At 45.0% G+C, this 19044-nt stretch overlaps 1 protein-coding gene across 8 annotated transcripts in view; it reads right to left on the reverse strand.

The window, feature by feature from the left end:
• Window positions 1–951: 951 nt before the first annotated feature.
• WASF1 (WASP family member 1) overlaps window positions 952–19044 on the reverse strand; it is a 74012-nt gene continuing 55919 nt past the window's right edge. For 7 of the 8 annotated variants that reach the window (XM_068160522.1, XM_068160521.1, XM_068160524.1 and 4 more), the window contains exons 3-9: window positions 15804–15938; window positions 8742–8895; window positions 7945–8062; window positions 6646–6818; window positions 3978–4157; window positions 2595–3232; window positions 952–1389 (exon numbers count right to left, since the gene is read on the reverse strand). In XM_068160522.1, coding sequence (XP_068016623.1) covers window positions 1232–1389; window positions 2595–3232; window positions 3978–4157; window positions 6646–6818; window positions 7945–8062; window positions 8742–8895; window positions 15804–15938 — 1556 coding nt within the window. In that variant the 3' untranslated portion in view covers window positions 952–1231. The remainder of the gene's footprint in view (window positions 1390–2594; window positions 3233–3977; window positions 4158–6645; window positions 6819–7944; window positions 8063–8741; window positions 8896–15803; window positions 15939–19044) is intronic. The other variant, XM_068160529.1, reaches the window with a different exon arrangement.

The following is a 19044-nucleotide window of genomic DNA, read 5'->3' on the forward strand; positions in this document are numbered from 1 at the left end:
ACCAACCAAACCCCCAAACCAAAGCAACAAACCTCATAAGCTCCCAAACAAAAAACCCACCCAAAACCCAACAACACCAAAGAAAAACCAACCCCACACAACAAAAAACCCAACCAAAAGACCCAATCAAAACCCAACAACAAAAAAAAACAGGAACCCCAAAACTCAACAAAAAACCCCTACAACCCCGCAAAAAATACCCAAGAACCCCCCCTGCAGAAACCCAAACAAAAAACCAGCTAAAAACCCAACCAAAAAACCCAAGCAAAATACCCCAAATAACACCCCCCCAAACTCAACCAAAAATAAACCCCCCCAAAAAAACCCTAACCAAAACCCAACAAAAACCCCCAACAAAAAACCCCATATAAACCCCCCCAAACTCAACCAAAACCAACCCGCCCAAAAAAACCCCAACCAAAAGACCCAACCAAAACCCAACAAAAAAACCCCAAATAATCCCCCCCAAAACTCAACCAAAACCAAACACCCCTCCCAAAAACCCCAACCAAAACCCAACAACAGAAACCAACCCAAACCCAACAAAACACCCAACAACCCCCCCAAAAACCAACCAAAAAAAACCCAACCAAAACCACAGCTAAAACCCCAACAAAAAACCCAACCAAAAAACCCCCAAACAAATAACCCCCCCCAAACTCAACCAAAACCAAACAACCCCCCCAAAAAAAACCCAACCAAAAGACCCAACTAAAACCCAACAAAAAACCCAACCAAAAAACCACCAAATAACCCCCCCAAAACTCAACCAAAACCAAACCACCCCACCAAAAACCAACCAAAAAACCCCAACCAAAAAACAGCTAAAACCCCTACCAAAAAACCACAAACAAACCCCACCCCAAACCCACCAAAAACTCCAACAAAAAGACCCAACCAAAACCCAACAAAAAAACAAACAAAACACCCCAAACACACCAAACCCCCCAACAACCCCCCTCCAAAAACCAACCAAAAACCCCCTAAAAAACCCAAACCCAAACCAAGAAACCCAACCCAAAAAAAACCCCAACAAAAGAATCAACAAAAGAACCCAAGGAGAAACCCCAAGGGAAAACCCCAACAAGAGCCCCAACGGCAGGACGAGATGGGTTAAGCCCGGAACGGAAAGACCATACAAAGAAACCCCCGGGAGGGCTGGCCAGCGAACTGCCAAAGAACGAGCACCGCGCCGGACATCGGCGCTGGGGTCCCGCGGGGGCCGGGGGCCTCACTCCAGCCAATCGACTTCGTCGAACTCGGAGTCGTCCTCCGAGTCGCTGTACTCGACGGCGATGCGGCGCGACAGGATGGTGGCCACGTCGTTCTCGATGCGCTCGTGCTTGGCCTCCTGCTCGCGCTGCTCCTCCACCTTGCGCAGCTGGATGCCTGGGAACACAGCGCGCCCGCGTCACGCGCTGGGCTGTCGTGGTGGGGCCGAAGGAGCCCCAGCACGACCCCAGGCACACCCTGCTGTGGCCAGACATGGGCCCCCTCTTCCCCATCCTTCCTGCAGGAGTCAGGGTGACGTGGGAGAAGGAGCAAAGGGCACAGGACCATGTGTGTCTGGTAAACAACCTTCCTCCTGGGCTAAGGGCACGTGTGCCAGCCACTGCTCCTCCCTGACCAGGCCTAGGTCTCTGCCTTCTATGGCCACAGCCTGGCAGAACCCCTTCTCATTGGGTAACGATGTGCTGGCTTTGGTTGCCCCACAGTTGAATCCCAGGCAAGATATATGTACAGGCTGATCTCTAGTTGCCTTGCCTTGCACTTTTGTAGTGCCCTGGAAGGCCACTAGCAGGTGTCTTCAGAGCCTTCTCCGTGCTGAACAACCCCAGCTGCCTCAGCCTGTCTTTGTATTTGACAGGACTTCCTATAACCCAGTTTTGATCATGTAATGATCTGGTTTGGGTTAAAGTGTGACTTCAAGCTCAAACACAGCGGCCAAGCAACCACCTACTGATAGGATGAGAAAGTGATCTCCATAACCCAGCTAGAAACACGACAGAGAGGATGCAGTTTGGTTTTATAGTCACAACACCACGGATCAACCCTGTCTAGATGTGATTTACATCCTGTGCTTAATGCTCTCTTGACAGGCAGCACAAGCACAGGTCCTTAGGTGGAATGTAAGCTGTGGTAACTTCAGGCTTTGCTCCTTGTGCAGAACCTGGCTGAAAGCATTTTCAGGAATGACCTGAAATATACCAGCAGGCTCTCCTTTATTGGTTGGGTTTTTGTGCAGACATCCTCTGCTGCTGCACTGCTCAGAATCAGCAACATTTTCAGGGGAGAGGTCACCCCCACAGATTATCTATAAAGACATGAGCTTATTCTTTCTAAAAGCTGCCTTCCCCACAGAATCACTCTTGCCATCCAAACTCAACATCTGAGAAGTGCAATCACCAACTGGAAATAAAGGAAACCAGCCTGTCTCCTTGCCATTGCATCTGCTGTAGAGAATAGAAAGCAGGAACAGATCTAAGATGCATTCCAGCTTCCTGCACATGTGAAACACTCCATCTCTCAGGGCTAAGGTGTATTTACAGTGAGTTTCTGAGGCTCCTTTCTGCCCCTCCAGAGCCAAACCTTACCTTTCCGTATGGCTTCCAGTAGAACACTTCTAGCATCACTGATGACAGGAAGAGTTGAGGGATGGCGTTTGGGTTCGGGGGCAGGAGCCACTTGGGACGGCGGAGATGGAGGCATTAGGGGTGCATGAGTGCCAGGGACAATGGTTGTGGCAGGAGGGTGCAGAACGGGAGGAGGGTGAGACAGGGCTGCGACTGTCACAGGAGAGGATGGTCGAATGCCAGGAGGAGGCAGGGGAGGAGGTGGAGGTGGTGGAGGAAGTCCCTGTACCTCAGCCTGTGGAGGAACTGGGTGAACTGGTACAGCTTCACACACTTGGGCAGCTCTAGTGACAGGAGGAGAAGGCTGTGCTAGGGGAGGAGCAATTGGAGGTGGAGCTGGATGTAGGACTCCAGGAGCGATCTGGAGAGGAGCTGGTGGAGGTGGCACGGCAGGGGCCTGCAGAGCAGCTGTGGGAGGGGGTGGAGGAGGTGGGACTGGGGGTGGAGGGGTAGAAGTCATTGCAGCTCTTAATGATGAGGTCGACAAAGCAGATGGAAGAGGTGGTGGTGGTGGAGGAGGAGGAGTGGGGCTCACAAACACTGCTGTTCTGCCCGTTGCTGGTGACTGAGGACGATTTTCTACCAAGCCAGTAGTAGAACTGAAACATCCAACAACAGGACACAGTTATTAGAGCTGGAGAGTAGGGGGGGGAAACAGCAACAGATTCATTTCTGCAACATGAGAACATGTAACCAAACAGTACAAGCAATGAGGATGGGCTACATCTGAAATACATATCTAAGGTTTGCTGACCAAGATGAGTGAGGCTGGTATCAAAGACCATCAATTCTATGTCCAGAGAGGTGTTCTTGTAGGCTAGATACTCATTGCAGTGCACTAAGAGGTGAGCTGAAGGGCACAAAAGGGACCAGCAAAATTCTTTTCCTGAAAGATCACTGGAGGATTTATTTCAGCTGTTGTGAAAAATGGATCTAAAGAGTGATGCATTTCTATGTCTAAACCTCCTGAACTGTAAAGAGATGTTCTCTTCAAGAGATTGACATCTTGCTGGTGTAACAACCTTGTCTGAATTAACTGGCCCCTGCTCCAACATGTATGTACTTGAACAAAAGGTAAGATTTTGGGGTACAAAGCAAAAGGGGAGTGACAAACAGAGCCTCACTCTACTCAATAATTGTGCATCCAGCTCTGGAAAGGCACAGAAAAGAAAATCCATAGAATGGTAGGGGGTGGAAGGGACCTCCAGTGTCCAACCTCCCTGCCAAAGCAGGATGACTTAGGGCAGGTCACACAGGAATGCATCCAGACTTGGGGGAAGAAAACCCAAAGCTTAGCTGCAATTCAGCAGCTGTGATGAACACAGAGTTTTGACAGCTTCATACCTAACACAAGGAGGCACAGGTTTCACCTCTCCTGCTCCGTGCATGGGAGGCGGTGGTGGTGGCTCATGCGGTCTGACCAGCACTCGCTCCTCGGCCCTGTTCAGGAGTTCAGACATCTGGCTATAGGGTAATGCAGAAAGGGAGTATGATCCGTCCATATGGTCCACATATGCTTGGGATCTGCAGGAGAACAGTGACAAGTGATCCAGTGGAACCTTCAGTAGAAGCAGCAGTGCCCTCAGCTACTGTTCTGCACTTCATTAAGATTTCTGAACTGCATGGATGTGTCAGATTGGGCTTCATAGCTTCTTAATAATTGATCCCACTTCCCATGCCCCTGCTTCCAGCAGCTCAAGGCTTGAATGGTTCTGATAGACAGATCAGATCATTTCTGCAGGATGTGTCTGTTAGTCACACTGAGTTCAGCAAAGCTAGCAGTACCATCAGCAATACATGGAAAGCAGAGTGTGCTATGAAACACATGCTACTCAGTAACGGTTCCTGCTCCTCAGTCCCCACAGATCTGCAACCATATCCTTTTATAGCATTCATGGAACATCCAGCAATGCTAGAATGGTAGCATTTACAGCTGAGTAATTTAGCTGAACTTCTGTCAGAGGATCTCTGAACACGAGCCAGCAGTGTGCCCAGGTGGCCAAGAAGGCTAACGGCATCCTGGCCTGCATTAGGAATAGTGTGGCCAGCAGGAGCAGGGAGGTCATTGTGCCCTGTACTCTGCATTGGTTAGGCCACACCTTGAGTCCTGTGTCCAGTTCTGGGCCCCTCAGTTTAGGAAGGACATCAAAACACTTGAACATGTCCAGAGAAGGGCAATGAGGCTGGGGAGAGGCCTTGAGCACAGCCCTGTGAGGAGAGACTGAGGGAGCTGGGGCTGCTTAGCCTGGAGAAGAGGAGGCTCAGGGGTGACCTCATTACCCTCTACAACTACCTGAAAGGTGGTTGTAGCCAGGAAGGGGTTGGCCTCTTCTCCCAGGCAACCAGCACCAGAACAAGAGGACACAGTCTCAAGCTGCGCCAGGGGAGGTTTAGACTCGAGGTGAGGAGAAAGTTCTTCACTGAGAGAGTCATTAGTCATTGGAACAGGTTGCCCAAGGAGGTGGTGGAGTCACCATCCCTGGGGGTGTTCAAGAGGGGATTGGACGTGGCACTTGGTGCCATGGTGTAGTCATGAGGTCTGTGGTGATGGGTTGGACTCGATGATCTTTGAGGTCTCTTCCAACCTCGGTGATACTGTGATACCGTGATCTACATTCCAAACACACAGAGAACTTGCCACTTCAGACCTAATACTTTGTGGCTATACAACAGATATAAGGAAGGTAATGCAAATACCTGACACTGAGTAGCAGCAGTAAATAAGTGGCACAATTATCCACTGTCATTATTATGTCTGTTTGAAGGCCTTACAAAGATAAAACAAAATACTCTCTTATGGTGCACTTTTGGCCAGTGAAGGACAGGGGAAGGAAATGGAACTTTTCTTTGAGGAATCACAGAATGTTAGGGGCTGGAAGGGACCTCAAAAGATCACCTAGTCCAACCCCCCTGCCAGAGCAGGAAAATGAATACATTTAATTAAGTAAGAAATCCAACTCCCAAAAAACATCTCCCCCCCAAACCTTCTAATAATATTCTCTGCCAGCTCTCTTTCCTGTGAGATGTTTCTTGGCTGGTAAAACGGGGACTTAGTTTTGCACAACCACCAGAAGCGTAAAGCCAGCAGGTGTTTGCCATGTGAAATGCCACTTTTAGCCACCAGCAAATGCATGCTGTGAAATGAGAATCCAGCAGGTTGGGGTTTGTAATAGACTATAAGCAGAACTGTCAATCAAATCTGGGGCTTGCTCAAGAGTAAAGAGAAGCTCAGCGTTCTCATTTGAGCTCCAAGTGGACGTTTGTTCACATCACACCCACCACATAATCTTGGCAGTGCCTGCTTGAGACAAACCAAGAGACTGGAATAAAGGGCATTTTGTAGGTCAGGGCTGGAATGCAGTGACACACTTGGGGGCAAGCTTGCAACAGTCACACTACCCCGTCCTTCTCCCAGTTGCAGACAACAGCACATCCTCCAAGATAGAACGAATTCCAAAGATAGCTGCTACTCTTAAAAATAACAAGAGGATAACTGCTCCTTTAAGGACACTCTGCCTAAGCACCTTAAAACTCAGTTTTGCTTGAGCTCAAGCAACATTTTCCAGTGCATTTCAAACAGAATACAGAATTAACCAGGTTGGAAAAGACCTTTGAGATCATCAAGTCCAACCTATCACCCAATACCATCTCATCAACCAAACCATGGCACTAAGTGCCTCATCCAGTCTCCTCTTAAACACCTCCAGGGATGGTGACTCCAGCACCTCCCTGGGCAGCACATTCCAGTGGCCAATCTCTCTTTCTGTGAAGAATTTCTTCCTAACATCCAGCCTAAACCTCCCCTGGTGCAGCTTGAGACTGTGTCCTCTCCTTCTGTCACAGATTGACTGGGAGAAGAGACCAACCCCCACCTGGCTACAGCCTCCCTTTAGGCAGCTGTAGAGGGCACAGCAGTGGCTTCTCACCACCCACCATTTCTCAAGCACGTTCCCTATGCAGTAGGAATCGTTGTACTTAGGGAAGGATAGAAGATGAATAAACAGAAGGAAACCTTGATTCAAAATGTGAAGCTGGGCCATTTGCAACTTCAATGTGCTTATGTAAGAGGTTAGCATCATCTTCTGCAAGCTCTGGACCTTGGGCCAACTTCTGCCACTCCCTCCGCCTGTCATGAGGTGCCCTTGGCACTTTTTCTGGTTCATGAGGGCGATCCAGATTTTTCTGCTGCAGGAGAGTGGTGCAAAGAAAAGTGACAACTGAGACAGGGTTTTGGTTTGGTTGGTTTTTTTTTAAGTGAATTGCATTTTAACATCAGCTACAAAAGAATCAAAACCCATTCCAATTCAAGTGCAAGGAAAATTTACTTTCAGTCTAAATATGATGCATAAAGCAGGAAGATTTGTACCAGGCAGAGCCATCAGTGTAGTGGATAATTAGCTGAGTAATACAGAGGAAAACAACTTTACAAGCAGCTTGTTATTCTATGACTGAAATGATGGCTCTGACACTTGTATTTACTCTGATTTCTGCATTATCTTTGTATAAGTGTTTACTTCTAAGAAAGCATCAACAGAGTGCCCTGTTCCTACTATTTTCCTTCTAGTTTAGAGTAAACATATCTGTTCAAACATCACTCAGGCTCTTGTGACCTGTCAGATTGTCAGAATTTTGTGTTACAAAGCAGTGTTCCAGTGAAATTCTTTACTCTTGCTGTACTCTTCCTCTTCTTTCTCCTCCTGAGCCACTGCTAGAATGCTTACAAGCCTTGGCAAACCTGCTGCTGGTTACATGAAGCCAGCACAAAAGCTCTAGGCCTTGCTATGTATTTTCCAATCATTATTCAGTGCTATTTGTTGCATCTGATGGAGCTGAAATAATTCAATTTTAGCTGAATTAGGATGACTGTAAAGCTTGGATTGTTATTAACTGCATATAAACTCATTACAGGCAAAAACAACCAAGCAGAAGCTAAACAAAGCTAGCACAGAGAATCATAGAATTGTCAGGGTTGGAAGGGATCTCAAAGATTATCCAGTTCCAATCCCCCTGCTGAGAGCAGGGACACCTCACACTACAGCAGGTTGCTCAGAGCCACATCCAGCTTGGCCTGAAAAACTTCCAGGGATGAGGCTTCTACCACCTCCCTGGGCAACCTGTGCCAGTCTCTCACCACCCTCATGGTGAAGAGCTTTTCCCTAATATCCAACCTGAATCTAGCCACTTCTAGTTTTGCTTCCTTCCCCCCAGTCCTATCACTACCCCACATCCTAAAAGGTCCCTCCCCAGCTTTCTTGTAGGCCCTTTCAGATACTGGAAGGTCACAATAAGGTCTCCTGAGAGACACACATACCTTCTGCTTTCTCTTTTCTTTTCTTTTGTCCTCGGTGTCCTGCAGCATTTTTTCCTTCCACAGATCAAAGAAGTATGAAGGATTGGTGTAAAACTTCAGACCTTCTTTTCCATCGTCCCTGGGATGCAATGAGACAAACAGTGCACGCTAGTTATTTGACAACACATGAATCCAAACAGCAAGGCAAAAGAAAGACACATTAAGGAATACTTTGAGTCTCAGATCCTGAACTATTTTACTGAAGAACAAGAGGAAGGCAAACATTGACCTCCAGTGCCATCATTCTTTACTATCCTTCCTCGTATTCAAGGCCCTGATTTTAGAACAGCAGCTTTAACGCAAGCAGTAGATAATAAAAGAGTATTATCAATCAGAGAACTCCCATTCCAGTGACTCAAATCTTGCTCTTCAAACAGTGAGCAAATTTATGTGGCTGCTTGTGTGCAACTACTGATTCCAATCGATTTGGGACAGCAAACAACATTTGTTTCCATTAAAGGCTCTTCTTCCTACGTGTCTAGCTGCTTCTTTTCTTCACTTTGTATCCAAAAGCAGTTTGATAAACACAGAGAGTAAAAAGGGGTTTTTCTTACCATTGTTACACTGGGGTAAAATGTGAGTATAAAGTTTTAACACAGCATCATCTGCTGCCTGTATTCGCTGGCAGCTTCACCGGTTTCTAGCGTGGCTCCTGAAATCTTTAAGTGCTACTCGACGTGAGCAAGCTGCCAGGAAATAGCACTTCTATTACACAAAATAAGCTAGAAATTGGCCCTGAGTAGCTTCATTTCACTAACCTGTAAGGGGTGAGGATGTTAAGTGGAGGAGGCTGTTCACAAATGTCATAAGTTTCTTGCAAAGGAATAGGCAGAGTTTTGCGGTCAAACAGCTGCTGGTCTTGAATGGTGGAGCTCCGGAAAGCTTTCCTCATCGTAATGTCCTGCAGTGACACTGAAAGGGGACATTGCCATCTTTGAAAAGTGCCAGAGACAGTTCTTTTGGATCCATCTGGAACTGCTTAATGCTGGTTGGCACATAAATGTTAAGCATTCCTACTCCCCTCACAGACATTTAACAGCAAATACAAATTCATCCAGCACTGCTGCCACAGCAGTGTCTTGCCGGATGAGCTGAACACCACCTCTGGAATGTTCTAGCACATCAGCCCCTGATCAGCTTCAGAGGACACTTTTGCTCACCTGCACAGAACTCTGTCTCTCCAAAGCAGCTCAATAAATTGCTTGCTGCAACTCTAAAACATCATCCTGTAGTTCAGAACTACCTAACAACACTCACTAACTCCATTTCACAACGCTTTTGGTGCGCAAAGATTACTCTCTACCTAGAGGTAGTAACCTTTATACCATCAGCAAGCCAAACTCTGCATTCCTTGCAGGTAGGGGGAAACTCCACTGAAGGCCAACCGAGAGGCCAAACCAGCAAATCACCTAAGCTTGTGCTACTGCTATCAGTGAGTTTTCATGGGAGGTGATCCTGTGTTCCAACACATGAAACTAGTCAAATGCTTTCTAGTCAGGCTCATTGAGAACAGACTCCTCTGCTCAATTCCAGTGAGACACCTTGGGGTTTTAAGACAATAGCTAGGAATAATCAATGATCTTTCTGTAGGATTTGAAGGAAAACAACACTAGGTGAACACAACAAACAGTGGTTTGGTATAGATTGACTTCCTGCTGTTAAAGCCCATATCACTGGAAGTGTTTAAAAGAGACTGGATGAGGCACTTAGTGTCATGGTTTAGTTGATGAGATGGTGTTGGGTGACAGGTTGGACTTGATGATCCTGAAGGTCTGTTCCAACCTGGTTAATTCTGTATTCCACAATCATTAACATCTAGAAAAAGATTAATAATGGTGAAGTGACCACAACTGCTGAAACTTGAGCTTTCAGTTCTGGAAGCAATGTCCATGTTCAGTCTCATATTCCTCTCCCTCTCTGATCTTCTGTTACCGCATCTGTGAAGCCCAAGTGTATCTCAAGACAAACTCTGCAGGCAGCTTTAGACTTCCCCTAGACACAGCAGCAGCCCAACATTGATCTGAGCTTTTTTGGTAAAATCACAAGCAGTACTGGAAACAGTTCTAAGGCACACTAGCCAAGAGAGTTCTTCCAGCACAGGCATGTTTATCTAGCAATCATTATGTTTATTTTACACAAACAGGTTGCTAATGGGGCCCTTTGACTCAAGATGAGAGGACACTTCCCATCACTGTGGCATTCAGCAACAATTTAAAGCATTCATCTGTTTAAGCTGAAAGCTGCATTTTACTCTGGCTCCTGCAACAAGTGTAATCATACACAAACACACACAGAGACCAGGGGCAGGAGGCAGGATGTTTTCCAGAGGGCTTGCAATTCCTGGAATATCCTTATACTTTCACCTAAGTGTACTGGCAGTATCCTAGGTTAGGCAAAAGATGGGATGTAGTTGATTTTCAGTTTGGCTCTTGGAGTTTATTACAGCTGGCAAGATTGTGTGTTCCTGGAGAACTTTCCTCCTTTTTACCCTTAGGTTCTATTTAATTGCAGTGTCTTTTATTAACTTAATACCTTTAATTAGCTGCTCAGGAGCCCTTTTGAGCACGTGAACGAATCACTACGAAGTATGAATGTCAGTCTTAATTTCTGCTCTCATAAATAACCATACATCATTTTGTACCTGTCATGAAACACAGGTTGTTACTTGCTGGCAAAAGTTCACAAGCAGAAGAACTGGGGTTTATTTCATCTGAAAACCTAACTCTTAGATTCTTTTATACTAGAGCTTTCTCTTTTTTTTTTTCCCCTTTGGGCTGTTGGCTTTACAAGCCTCACCTCCTCAGGGTGGCGTGGCAATCCTGCAGGGCTTTCAACTGTCTCCTACTGGAGACTAAGCCAACATATTAAAAGTGTACTTCTCTTTGAACCTGTGTACATTCTGGAGGCAATGGAGGAAATTCAAATATGCCAATAAATAGAGACAGCTCTTTGTTTTGATATTAAAATGCTCACAGAGAATGTGACACCATGTTACTGTGGCAGGCATTGTTCTCTAAACTCTTTATTAGCATTCCTTAATCTCCTCAGTGAGCAAACACTGCCAGCCTAATTCATAATCTCCATGTTCTTGTTTAAATCTCCACTCCTTGTAAACATGTACAAGGGGATAAGACACCTGAGGATCATCAGTCAATCCCCAAAAAGAAGCCTAGATTAGTTTCTTGCTCAGCTACATAGCAAAGGTCTTCACAGAAAACATCCAGGGTGGAACTTCAAGAGCTAACAGCACTTCCCATGCTGCTATCTGATAACCAACACTGAGTGCAAAGCAAGACACTGCTCAAAAGCACTGCCTTAGCACAACAGGAGCAAGGAAGTGGCACACAAAACCCTGAGAATCATAGCACTGATTCTTTCACTCACCTACAGACGGGGATCAGGTAAATCTCATGTTGCAAGCACAATGTAATCCTGGGCTATGCACACTGTGGCTAACAAAGCCATCTGCTGCAGCTTGCCAGCTGGCTGAAGAACAGAAGCCCTGCATGGCTTTGCCACCTCAGGGGGGAGAGGACGTGAAAAGCTGGCTGGTCACCCAGCCACTTAGTTTTAGCTGATGGACAAACTGGCACAGCAAGAGGACAAGTCAGACAAATTGGATGTATGAATTCAGGTGTGAGAAGAGACAGGGCACTGAAGAAGGAATTGGAAATGCTGTCAGCATTTGTTTTGGTGCTGATAAATTTAAGCTTCCAGTTGCTCAGTTCCTAAGTAGTACCAGAACTTTCTTGGAACCCAAGATCCTAAACTTCATATGGATACATTTGCCTGACTCTCCCTCTGTTACACCACTTGTGTCTACTACAATAAACAAAAAATGGGGTCTTGAGTAATTTCCTTCAACGTTCAGGTGTTCAGTCAAACATTCCTTCAACAATCAGAACAAAAGGCAGCTGATCTTTACCCTGTCATTTGGGCTGTGCAAAAAGACCCAACTATATCAGCCAGCCTAACTTTCTGTACACAACACTACCCACAAAAGCAGAAATGATTTCTGTCAGAAAGCTGAGCTATCAACCTTTTGTACATTTTGCTTTGAAACAAGAGATGCCAGCCCATTTTTATTTGTAACCAACAATGAACTGGGCAGGGGGAGGTCTACTTCTCTCTAGTATCAGGTGATAAGACAAAAGGAAATGGCCTGAAATTATGCTAGGGAAGGTTTAGGTTGGGTATTGGAGGAAAATTTCTTCACTGAAAGAGTGGTCAGGCTTTGACCAGGCTGCCCAGGGAGGTGGTGGACTCACTGTCTCTGGAGGCGCTCAAGAAATATGTGGACATGGCAGGCTGGGACATGGTTCAATGGCTATGGTGCTGTTAGGTCAGTGGTTGGACTTGGTGATCTTAGAGGTCTTTTCCACCCCAAACAGTTCTATGATTCTCTAAGATAGAATAACTGTGTTTCCTCTGGGCTGAACTACAAAGCAAATTGAAGAACACCTAGTAATAGATAATAAATAACCTCTCTATGAATACTACAGATGTATCTCTTCTGAGGGGGAAAAAGCACATGTGTATACAAAGGATAAATGACACAAAAAATTTGATTTCAACATGAAATTAGTAATTCTCAGAAAGCAAGAATTGGAAAACAGTGTCATAATTAAAACCAAACCTCACTTCACAGCAATTCCTCTGAGACAGATTGTGCATCAGGAGTTAGGTCTTTCAGGGCCCAACCTTTAACCGTAGTTCCATGTGGTTTTTATTCTTTCAGAGAGAGATTGTAATAATTCAAAACAAGAAAACACACAAGCTATTAAAAAAATAATAATAAAATCCAGAGCTTTGTGTCACTTTGATTCCAACAGAAACATCTTGTCAAGTATCTGCATCTCATTCAATGAATCTGACTCGGGCTGGTTTTGTTCATGCCACTTAGCTTTAAATGAATCTTAATTTCTTCCTCTTGTGTAATGGCACAGGCCCAAAGGAACACATTAAATCTTGTATTACTGCCTGCTGGCAAAGAACTAGCAAATGAGACTCATTTTGCAAGTACAGCCCATTTTACACATGCTGTTAGCTGAGCAGAAGTACTGAAATGGGCTTAATTCTTGCCTAGAGGGTTAAGAAAGGTAAATCCAAATGTTTTCCCCACACCTTCACGCATTAACATCTTCCAGCTATCTGAGCCCAGATCAGGGCTGAATCCAAACTATTTGTGATGAATTTCTACATTTAAAGCCCCAAATGGGATACTGAAGGAGCAGCAGATCCCTAATTTTTAAAGGAAATACAAGATTGAATTTCCTCTCATCTCCTTTGTCCTCATCTGGTGATTCATCACGAGCAGATGTTTGTGAAAACGGAGCAGCAGCTATGGCTCAAGGAGTGGATATTCTCAAGTTAATAAAATCAGTCATTTAATAGTTCCTGACACTGGGCACTCCATGTGTTCCTCTGAAGTACTTGCAGGCACTCCCATTCTGTGGCATGAGAGATAAATCCAGGGCATCAGATTCAAGTCACACTAAGTCACTCTAGACTTGATCGAGTAGGCCTCTTCTCAGTCTTGTCTTCCTTAACTGCAAAGTCTGTCCCTGCCTTTAGCTGTGCACTTAGCAAATGCTACAGCAGACACAGGAGTGTGGAAAGCTCTTGAGCTGGCACTATATGCTATTAAAAAATACTTCTAGCAGTTCTCTACCATCTAACACCTATGGATATTTAGCACTGAAACCTCCAGCCAGACTTGTCAAGGGCCATTCACACAGGGCAGTACCATTCAGACTGGATGAGCTTTGGAGGTCCCTTCCTACCCAGACCATCTATGATTTTTTCCATCTTGCTATCTTACCCCATCCTCAACGATTTAAAATGGTCTCTCCATTTTCCTGCAGTGTGAATGGTTGCCACACTAGACATGCCATATCAACACATACATCCCACTCTGATTCAAACCAAACACCAGCCTGCCAGGGGTAAACTCAGAGCGACACTGACAGTATCACAGCTCTGACACCATGACAATTGCTGACAATTTGTTGCTGCACACAGAATGGATTTTTGCCATTACTCAGTCATATTAAACATGGAGTTTCCTTGGGAAAAGAGGTGCATGGGTATGATATATGCTCAGTTGTCAAGAGACCTGGAAAACCCCATTAATGTCAGAATTCCCCTAGGCAAGTCACAATGATCTCATGGAGAAGCTGCTGGTAGCTGTGAACAGCTGCCTTTCAAAACCTGCTCTAAAATTGCTGCCACACAAAACACACAACCAAAATGTTCCTAACTTAATTTTGCTATTAGTGAAATTTCAACATTGGAAACTAAAGACAGCCTGGAGACCATGCACTTCATTTCTCCTGTTATACCTAGGCATTCAGAACTGAAACACTTTCCTATACTTCAAAACTGAATGGCACAACCAATTTGGAGTTATTGGATGCTGCTCTACTTTCCAGGTCTTAGTCATCAACCTGATCTAATGGAGGATGTCCCTGCTGACTGTGGGGAGGTCAGAGTAGATGACCTTTGGAGGTCCCTTCTGGCCCAGGCCATTCTATGATTCTGTATAGTCCAGAACACCCTAAAACTATTTGGAGTTACAAGACCTTTCATAGTTCCACCTGTAGCCAACAGATATTAGCAAAGGCAAGAAGGCTTCATTTATTCCTTAGGTGGTCAGCATTCCTGCAGTCACCACCAAGCCCATGCATCATTTAAATCCAAGACAAATTCCATCTTATAGACATGAGCCATACCCTAGTGACTTTTGGAAGAACTTGCTTTCAGTGCTAACCAATATTGATAGTACTTAGAGGCTACTTAGGAAGAAGGGGATATATAATACCAACAAATATCAACAATACTGATAGTGCTTGGAGCTACTTAGAAAGAAAGGGATATATAATATCAACAAATAGAGCTATACAACTGTAACTTGATAGAGAAAAATAAGATGGTAACAAGTTAAAGTGCACAAAAAGCCCTGCTTGGACAAATGGTTGTGTCCCATGGGAATTAGTAGAAAGGTTAAAAAAAATAGCAAGTAAAGACTTATTTCCAAGCATTCATAGAGTATTAATGTTGGTAACACTAACACTTAACACTACTGAAGTGACAGAGAGCCCTGTAGTAGTTTTTGTGTAAATTCATGGAGCAACCCTGAAGATGTTGAGCTCAGGAAGCTGCTCAAAGCTATAAAGAGCAGCTGAAATAGAAACAGGCCATTCCCTCTGTGCTCTGCTCTGTGTGCCCAGCTCTGGGCCCCTCAGTTTAAGAAGGACTTTGAGACACTTGAACATGTCCAGAGAAGGGCAATGAAGCTGGGGAGAAGTCTGGAGCACAGCCCTGTGAGGAGAGGCTGAGGGAGCTGGTGGTGTTTAGCCTGGAGAAGAGAAACCTTAGGGGAGACCTTATTGCTGTCTACAACTACCTGAAGGGAGGTTGTAGCCAGGTGGGGGTTGGCCTCTTCTCCCAGGCAACCAGCACCAGAACAAGAGGACACAGTCTCAAGCTGCACCAGGGGAAGTTTAGGCTAGAGGTGAGGAGAAAGTTCTTCCCAGAAAGAGTAATTTGCCATTGGGATGTGCTGCCCAGGGAGGTGGTGGAGTCCCCATCCCTGGAGGTGTTCAAGAGGGGATTGGATGTGGCACTTGAAGCCAGGGTTTAGTTAGTCATGAGGTGCTGGGTGACAGGTTGGACTTGATGATCTCTGAGATCTTTTCCAACCTCATTGATTATATGAGTCTAAGAAATACAATTGACACTATTGCTATTATTTCCATGTCAGGGGTCACTGTTGCCTGAGTGCCAAAAGAAGAGCTCTTCAATGCAAGGAGGTCACTTACATTCCTCTTCCTTTGGATCGAGCTGCGTAACGCTGACGGACAAGCGATCTACACGTTCCTGTAAGGAGTTGACTCTAAATGAGAAACTGTGTGCTTCATTGAAAAGTTCCCCAAAGATATCTTCAGCATATTTACCTGAAACAGGAAAATAAAATAGAGTAAAATGAAAGCTCATTCAAGCAGACCACAAGACAGCCCCACATTCACTAAGCGGGACCTCACAATGTGTCGAGGATCTCCAGACAGGATGAAGAGGCCTGGTTCTAAAGATTAGCTGCAGTCCAGACACCTTGCTGCTGAGTATTTCTGGAGAAACATTTCCCATTTATTGAATGTTAACACCTCAAGACATGGCCAACAAGGTTTTCCTGAGCTGTGAAAATGTCACTCACAAGAGGAGCAGTGTTTAAAAGCCTCTTTGGGGATGGCACGCTAAGCCAAAAATACAGAAGGAAAAGTTAAAAGCATCTGAGGGGGGGGCAACAACCAGGGGGAGAATTAATAAGCTTAAAAGACAAGGCTTCACTCCTGAAAACTTAAATAATAAGGGGTGAGGAGAAGTAGTAACTAACTAGGAGAAAAGGGTAAGAATAGGAAAGAACACAAAGGAAAGATAGAGAGAGGAGAAAGGCTACTGAAGGTTGAATGTTAATGGAAAACTGTTTTCACCAACACAAAAGGCACTGGAGCTTAGCAAACAGTTATGTAGCATTCTCTCTCTCTCTATATATATATATATCCAGGGGTAGAAGGGAAAAAAAGGGAGATGACATCTTGCTATGACTGAATAAAAGCCCTGTTCTGAATCCTTGCAACATAAATATTCATTAAAGGAACATACTCAAAAGGAGAAATGTTCTCCTCCCCAGATGGAGGTGTCAGACACTGGGGCCAAGAACAAACCCCATCACTTAGGTTTCTTGTGTGGCACTGAGATTCTGTGCCCAGGGAACAGCTGAATGAAAGGAAAAACCAAGATTGGTCAATAGCTGTGAACAAAGTGAGGAGGCTCCACGCACACAAGAGAACTATTTATCCATCGTCTAACAATGGCACAGCTGCACAGTGCTAGCAGTTGTGCTTCACATATGCTGGAATGCTCCAGCCTGACATACAGCAACATAAACCAACTCAGGCAGACCTGGAGCATGAATTTATCAGCAGTGTTGCTGGAAGAGATAAATAAATGCAAGCACTTCTCCAAAGCAGATACAGTCAGAAGGCAAGAAATACAGGGCTGGGAAACCAAACCAGCTGCTGCTGTTGTCCAGAGAGTTTCTGTTGCCACAGTGCTCAGAAAAGCTGTCAAAAGGCAGATCCTTTTATGATGTTAGGCAAGACTGGGAATAGACAGAGAGGGGGGGCCAAAAAATTACTTACTTGCAATTTTTGATGTTTTATCAAGACAGACTGATGTGTTTTCATGCTCCAGGGAGAAAGGCAATGCCTATCACTCAAAGCAGAGGTAAGTACTTCACCCTTTCATCTTTACTCCTTTTAAAGGTCAAAACTTTTTTCAAACTGAACAATTAAAAGCAACACATCAAATAAAATGTGAAAGGGTTGAGAATTTGTACAGAGGCACATAGCTATTGCTGACAAGCTGATGTAAAGCTCCTTTCATGTCCTGTTAAAGCAGAGGAAAGGAGAATTCCTGTCACTTAGTAGGTATTGCTTCTGCACACGTGTTCTACTCACAGAGCGGCAGGGGCTGGGAAAGACCTCTGAAGATCACCTACTTTAGCACCCCCTGCTAAACCCTCTATTTGAGGGCCTGTAATTGAAAAATCTTAGAGGCAGAAATGACAAAGTGCTAACCAGGTCCAAGACCATTCATTTAAATTTGCATCATTTTCTGGTCAAAAGCCAAAGCAGCTTTAGTTCAAAGGAAATGAGACCCTACCAGAACTCTGTTTCCACTCTGAGTGAAGCCTCGTTTCCTCTACAGCTTAAAGGCTGCTTCTCAATCATAGACATTATCCACAGAGAACAAAAAGGGAAGGCCTAGGGAGAAGCTGGTTGCCAGGGGACCACTGTGAAACCCTGCCTGCTGGCTGTGACTCACAGGCAGCTACCAAGATCTGTCTGCATGCCAGCAGACCTCACTGTGCACCTGTAACAGCGAGAGGGCTGGTAACAAGTGAAGTGAGGGCTGCTTATTTGGGGTTAAGCATGGGAGAGACAAAATTCCTATGGCAGAACTCCTAACTCTGGCCTGAATTTGCATTGCTGCTAGCAGAAAGAGGCAGAAAAGCAAAAATAATTCACAGGATCTCAGTTTTCATAGAGCAATCCCTAACACTGCTGAGAACTCAGAGTGCTTTTGAAAGGAGGAAAAAATGGTGGGGATTTTGTGTTGCTGAAAACACCAAAACACTGACTTCAGTCAGTACAAAGACTGCATGCAGAAAACCTACAAGACTAAGATGCTATTTGGAGGGAAGAACAAGAGACTGAAGTAACAAGTCCTGCTCATTAGTGTTAAAGTTGCTCATCAAAAATCCTGAATTACCTAGTCTGGGCTTGCTGTGGCAGAGCAAAGGAGTGCATTTCCCCTCCTCTTTCCCCTTCCCTCTCATTTCCAACACTGAACACCTTCTTGCCCACTAGTGAGTCAGAAGTTCATGCCAGAAACTCCTCTCAAGTGACACCACCTAATTCAGGGTTTATCCCTATGACAGCAGGCATCACACTTTATATCATTAGGGTTACACTCCCTTGAAAGTACCTTTCTAACCGTGCTGTTATGTGGCAGGATGAAGTAAGACCACAGATGGTGATCCTATTCTGCATCCAAATCTGATATGCTCTTGGTTCACTGAAAAGAATTTAAATAGTTCAGTTATTTTCCTGGCTGTTGCAGCAGCTCTACCTAATAATGTTCATATTTATGTGTTGTAAGCATTCCTGTCTCAACGGTCCTCAGTTGGAGTTTTCTACCTAATAGCATCCTAACAGCTTTGAAAGGCTGACAGAAGAGGGTCACCATACAGTACACCACCAAACCAATAGCTAAATCAATCTAATTAACAAATTAGGCTACATCAGCCCCAATACTGGCAGAGCTGAAAGACTTTTCACCCTGTGGATGTATATAGATGCACATTTTCATATTTAATGTGTTGGTAGCCTTAACAATGCCCTAGTGGTTAGAAAGCACCTGTAGCATTGGGAATTCAAAATGCTACCATGCTGATTCATCTCACAACTTCTTAAAGCTGCTGTAACTCAAAACCACCCA

The sequence above is a fragment of the Melanerpes formicivorus genome, unplaced genomic scaffold (assembly GCF_026170545.1).
Source record: "Melanerpes formicivorus ecotype bairdi unplaced genomic scaffold, bMelFor1.0.p_v2 SCAF_50, whole genome shotgun sequence".
Classification (NCBI taxonomy): domain Eukaryota; kingdom Metazoa; phylum Chordata; class Aves; order Piciformes; family Picidae; genus Melanerpes; species Melanerpes formicivorus.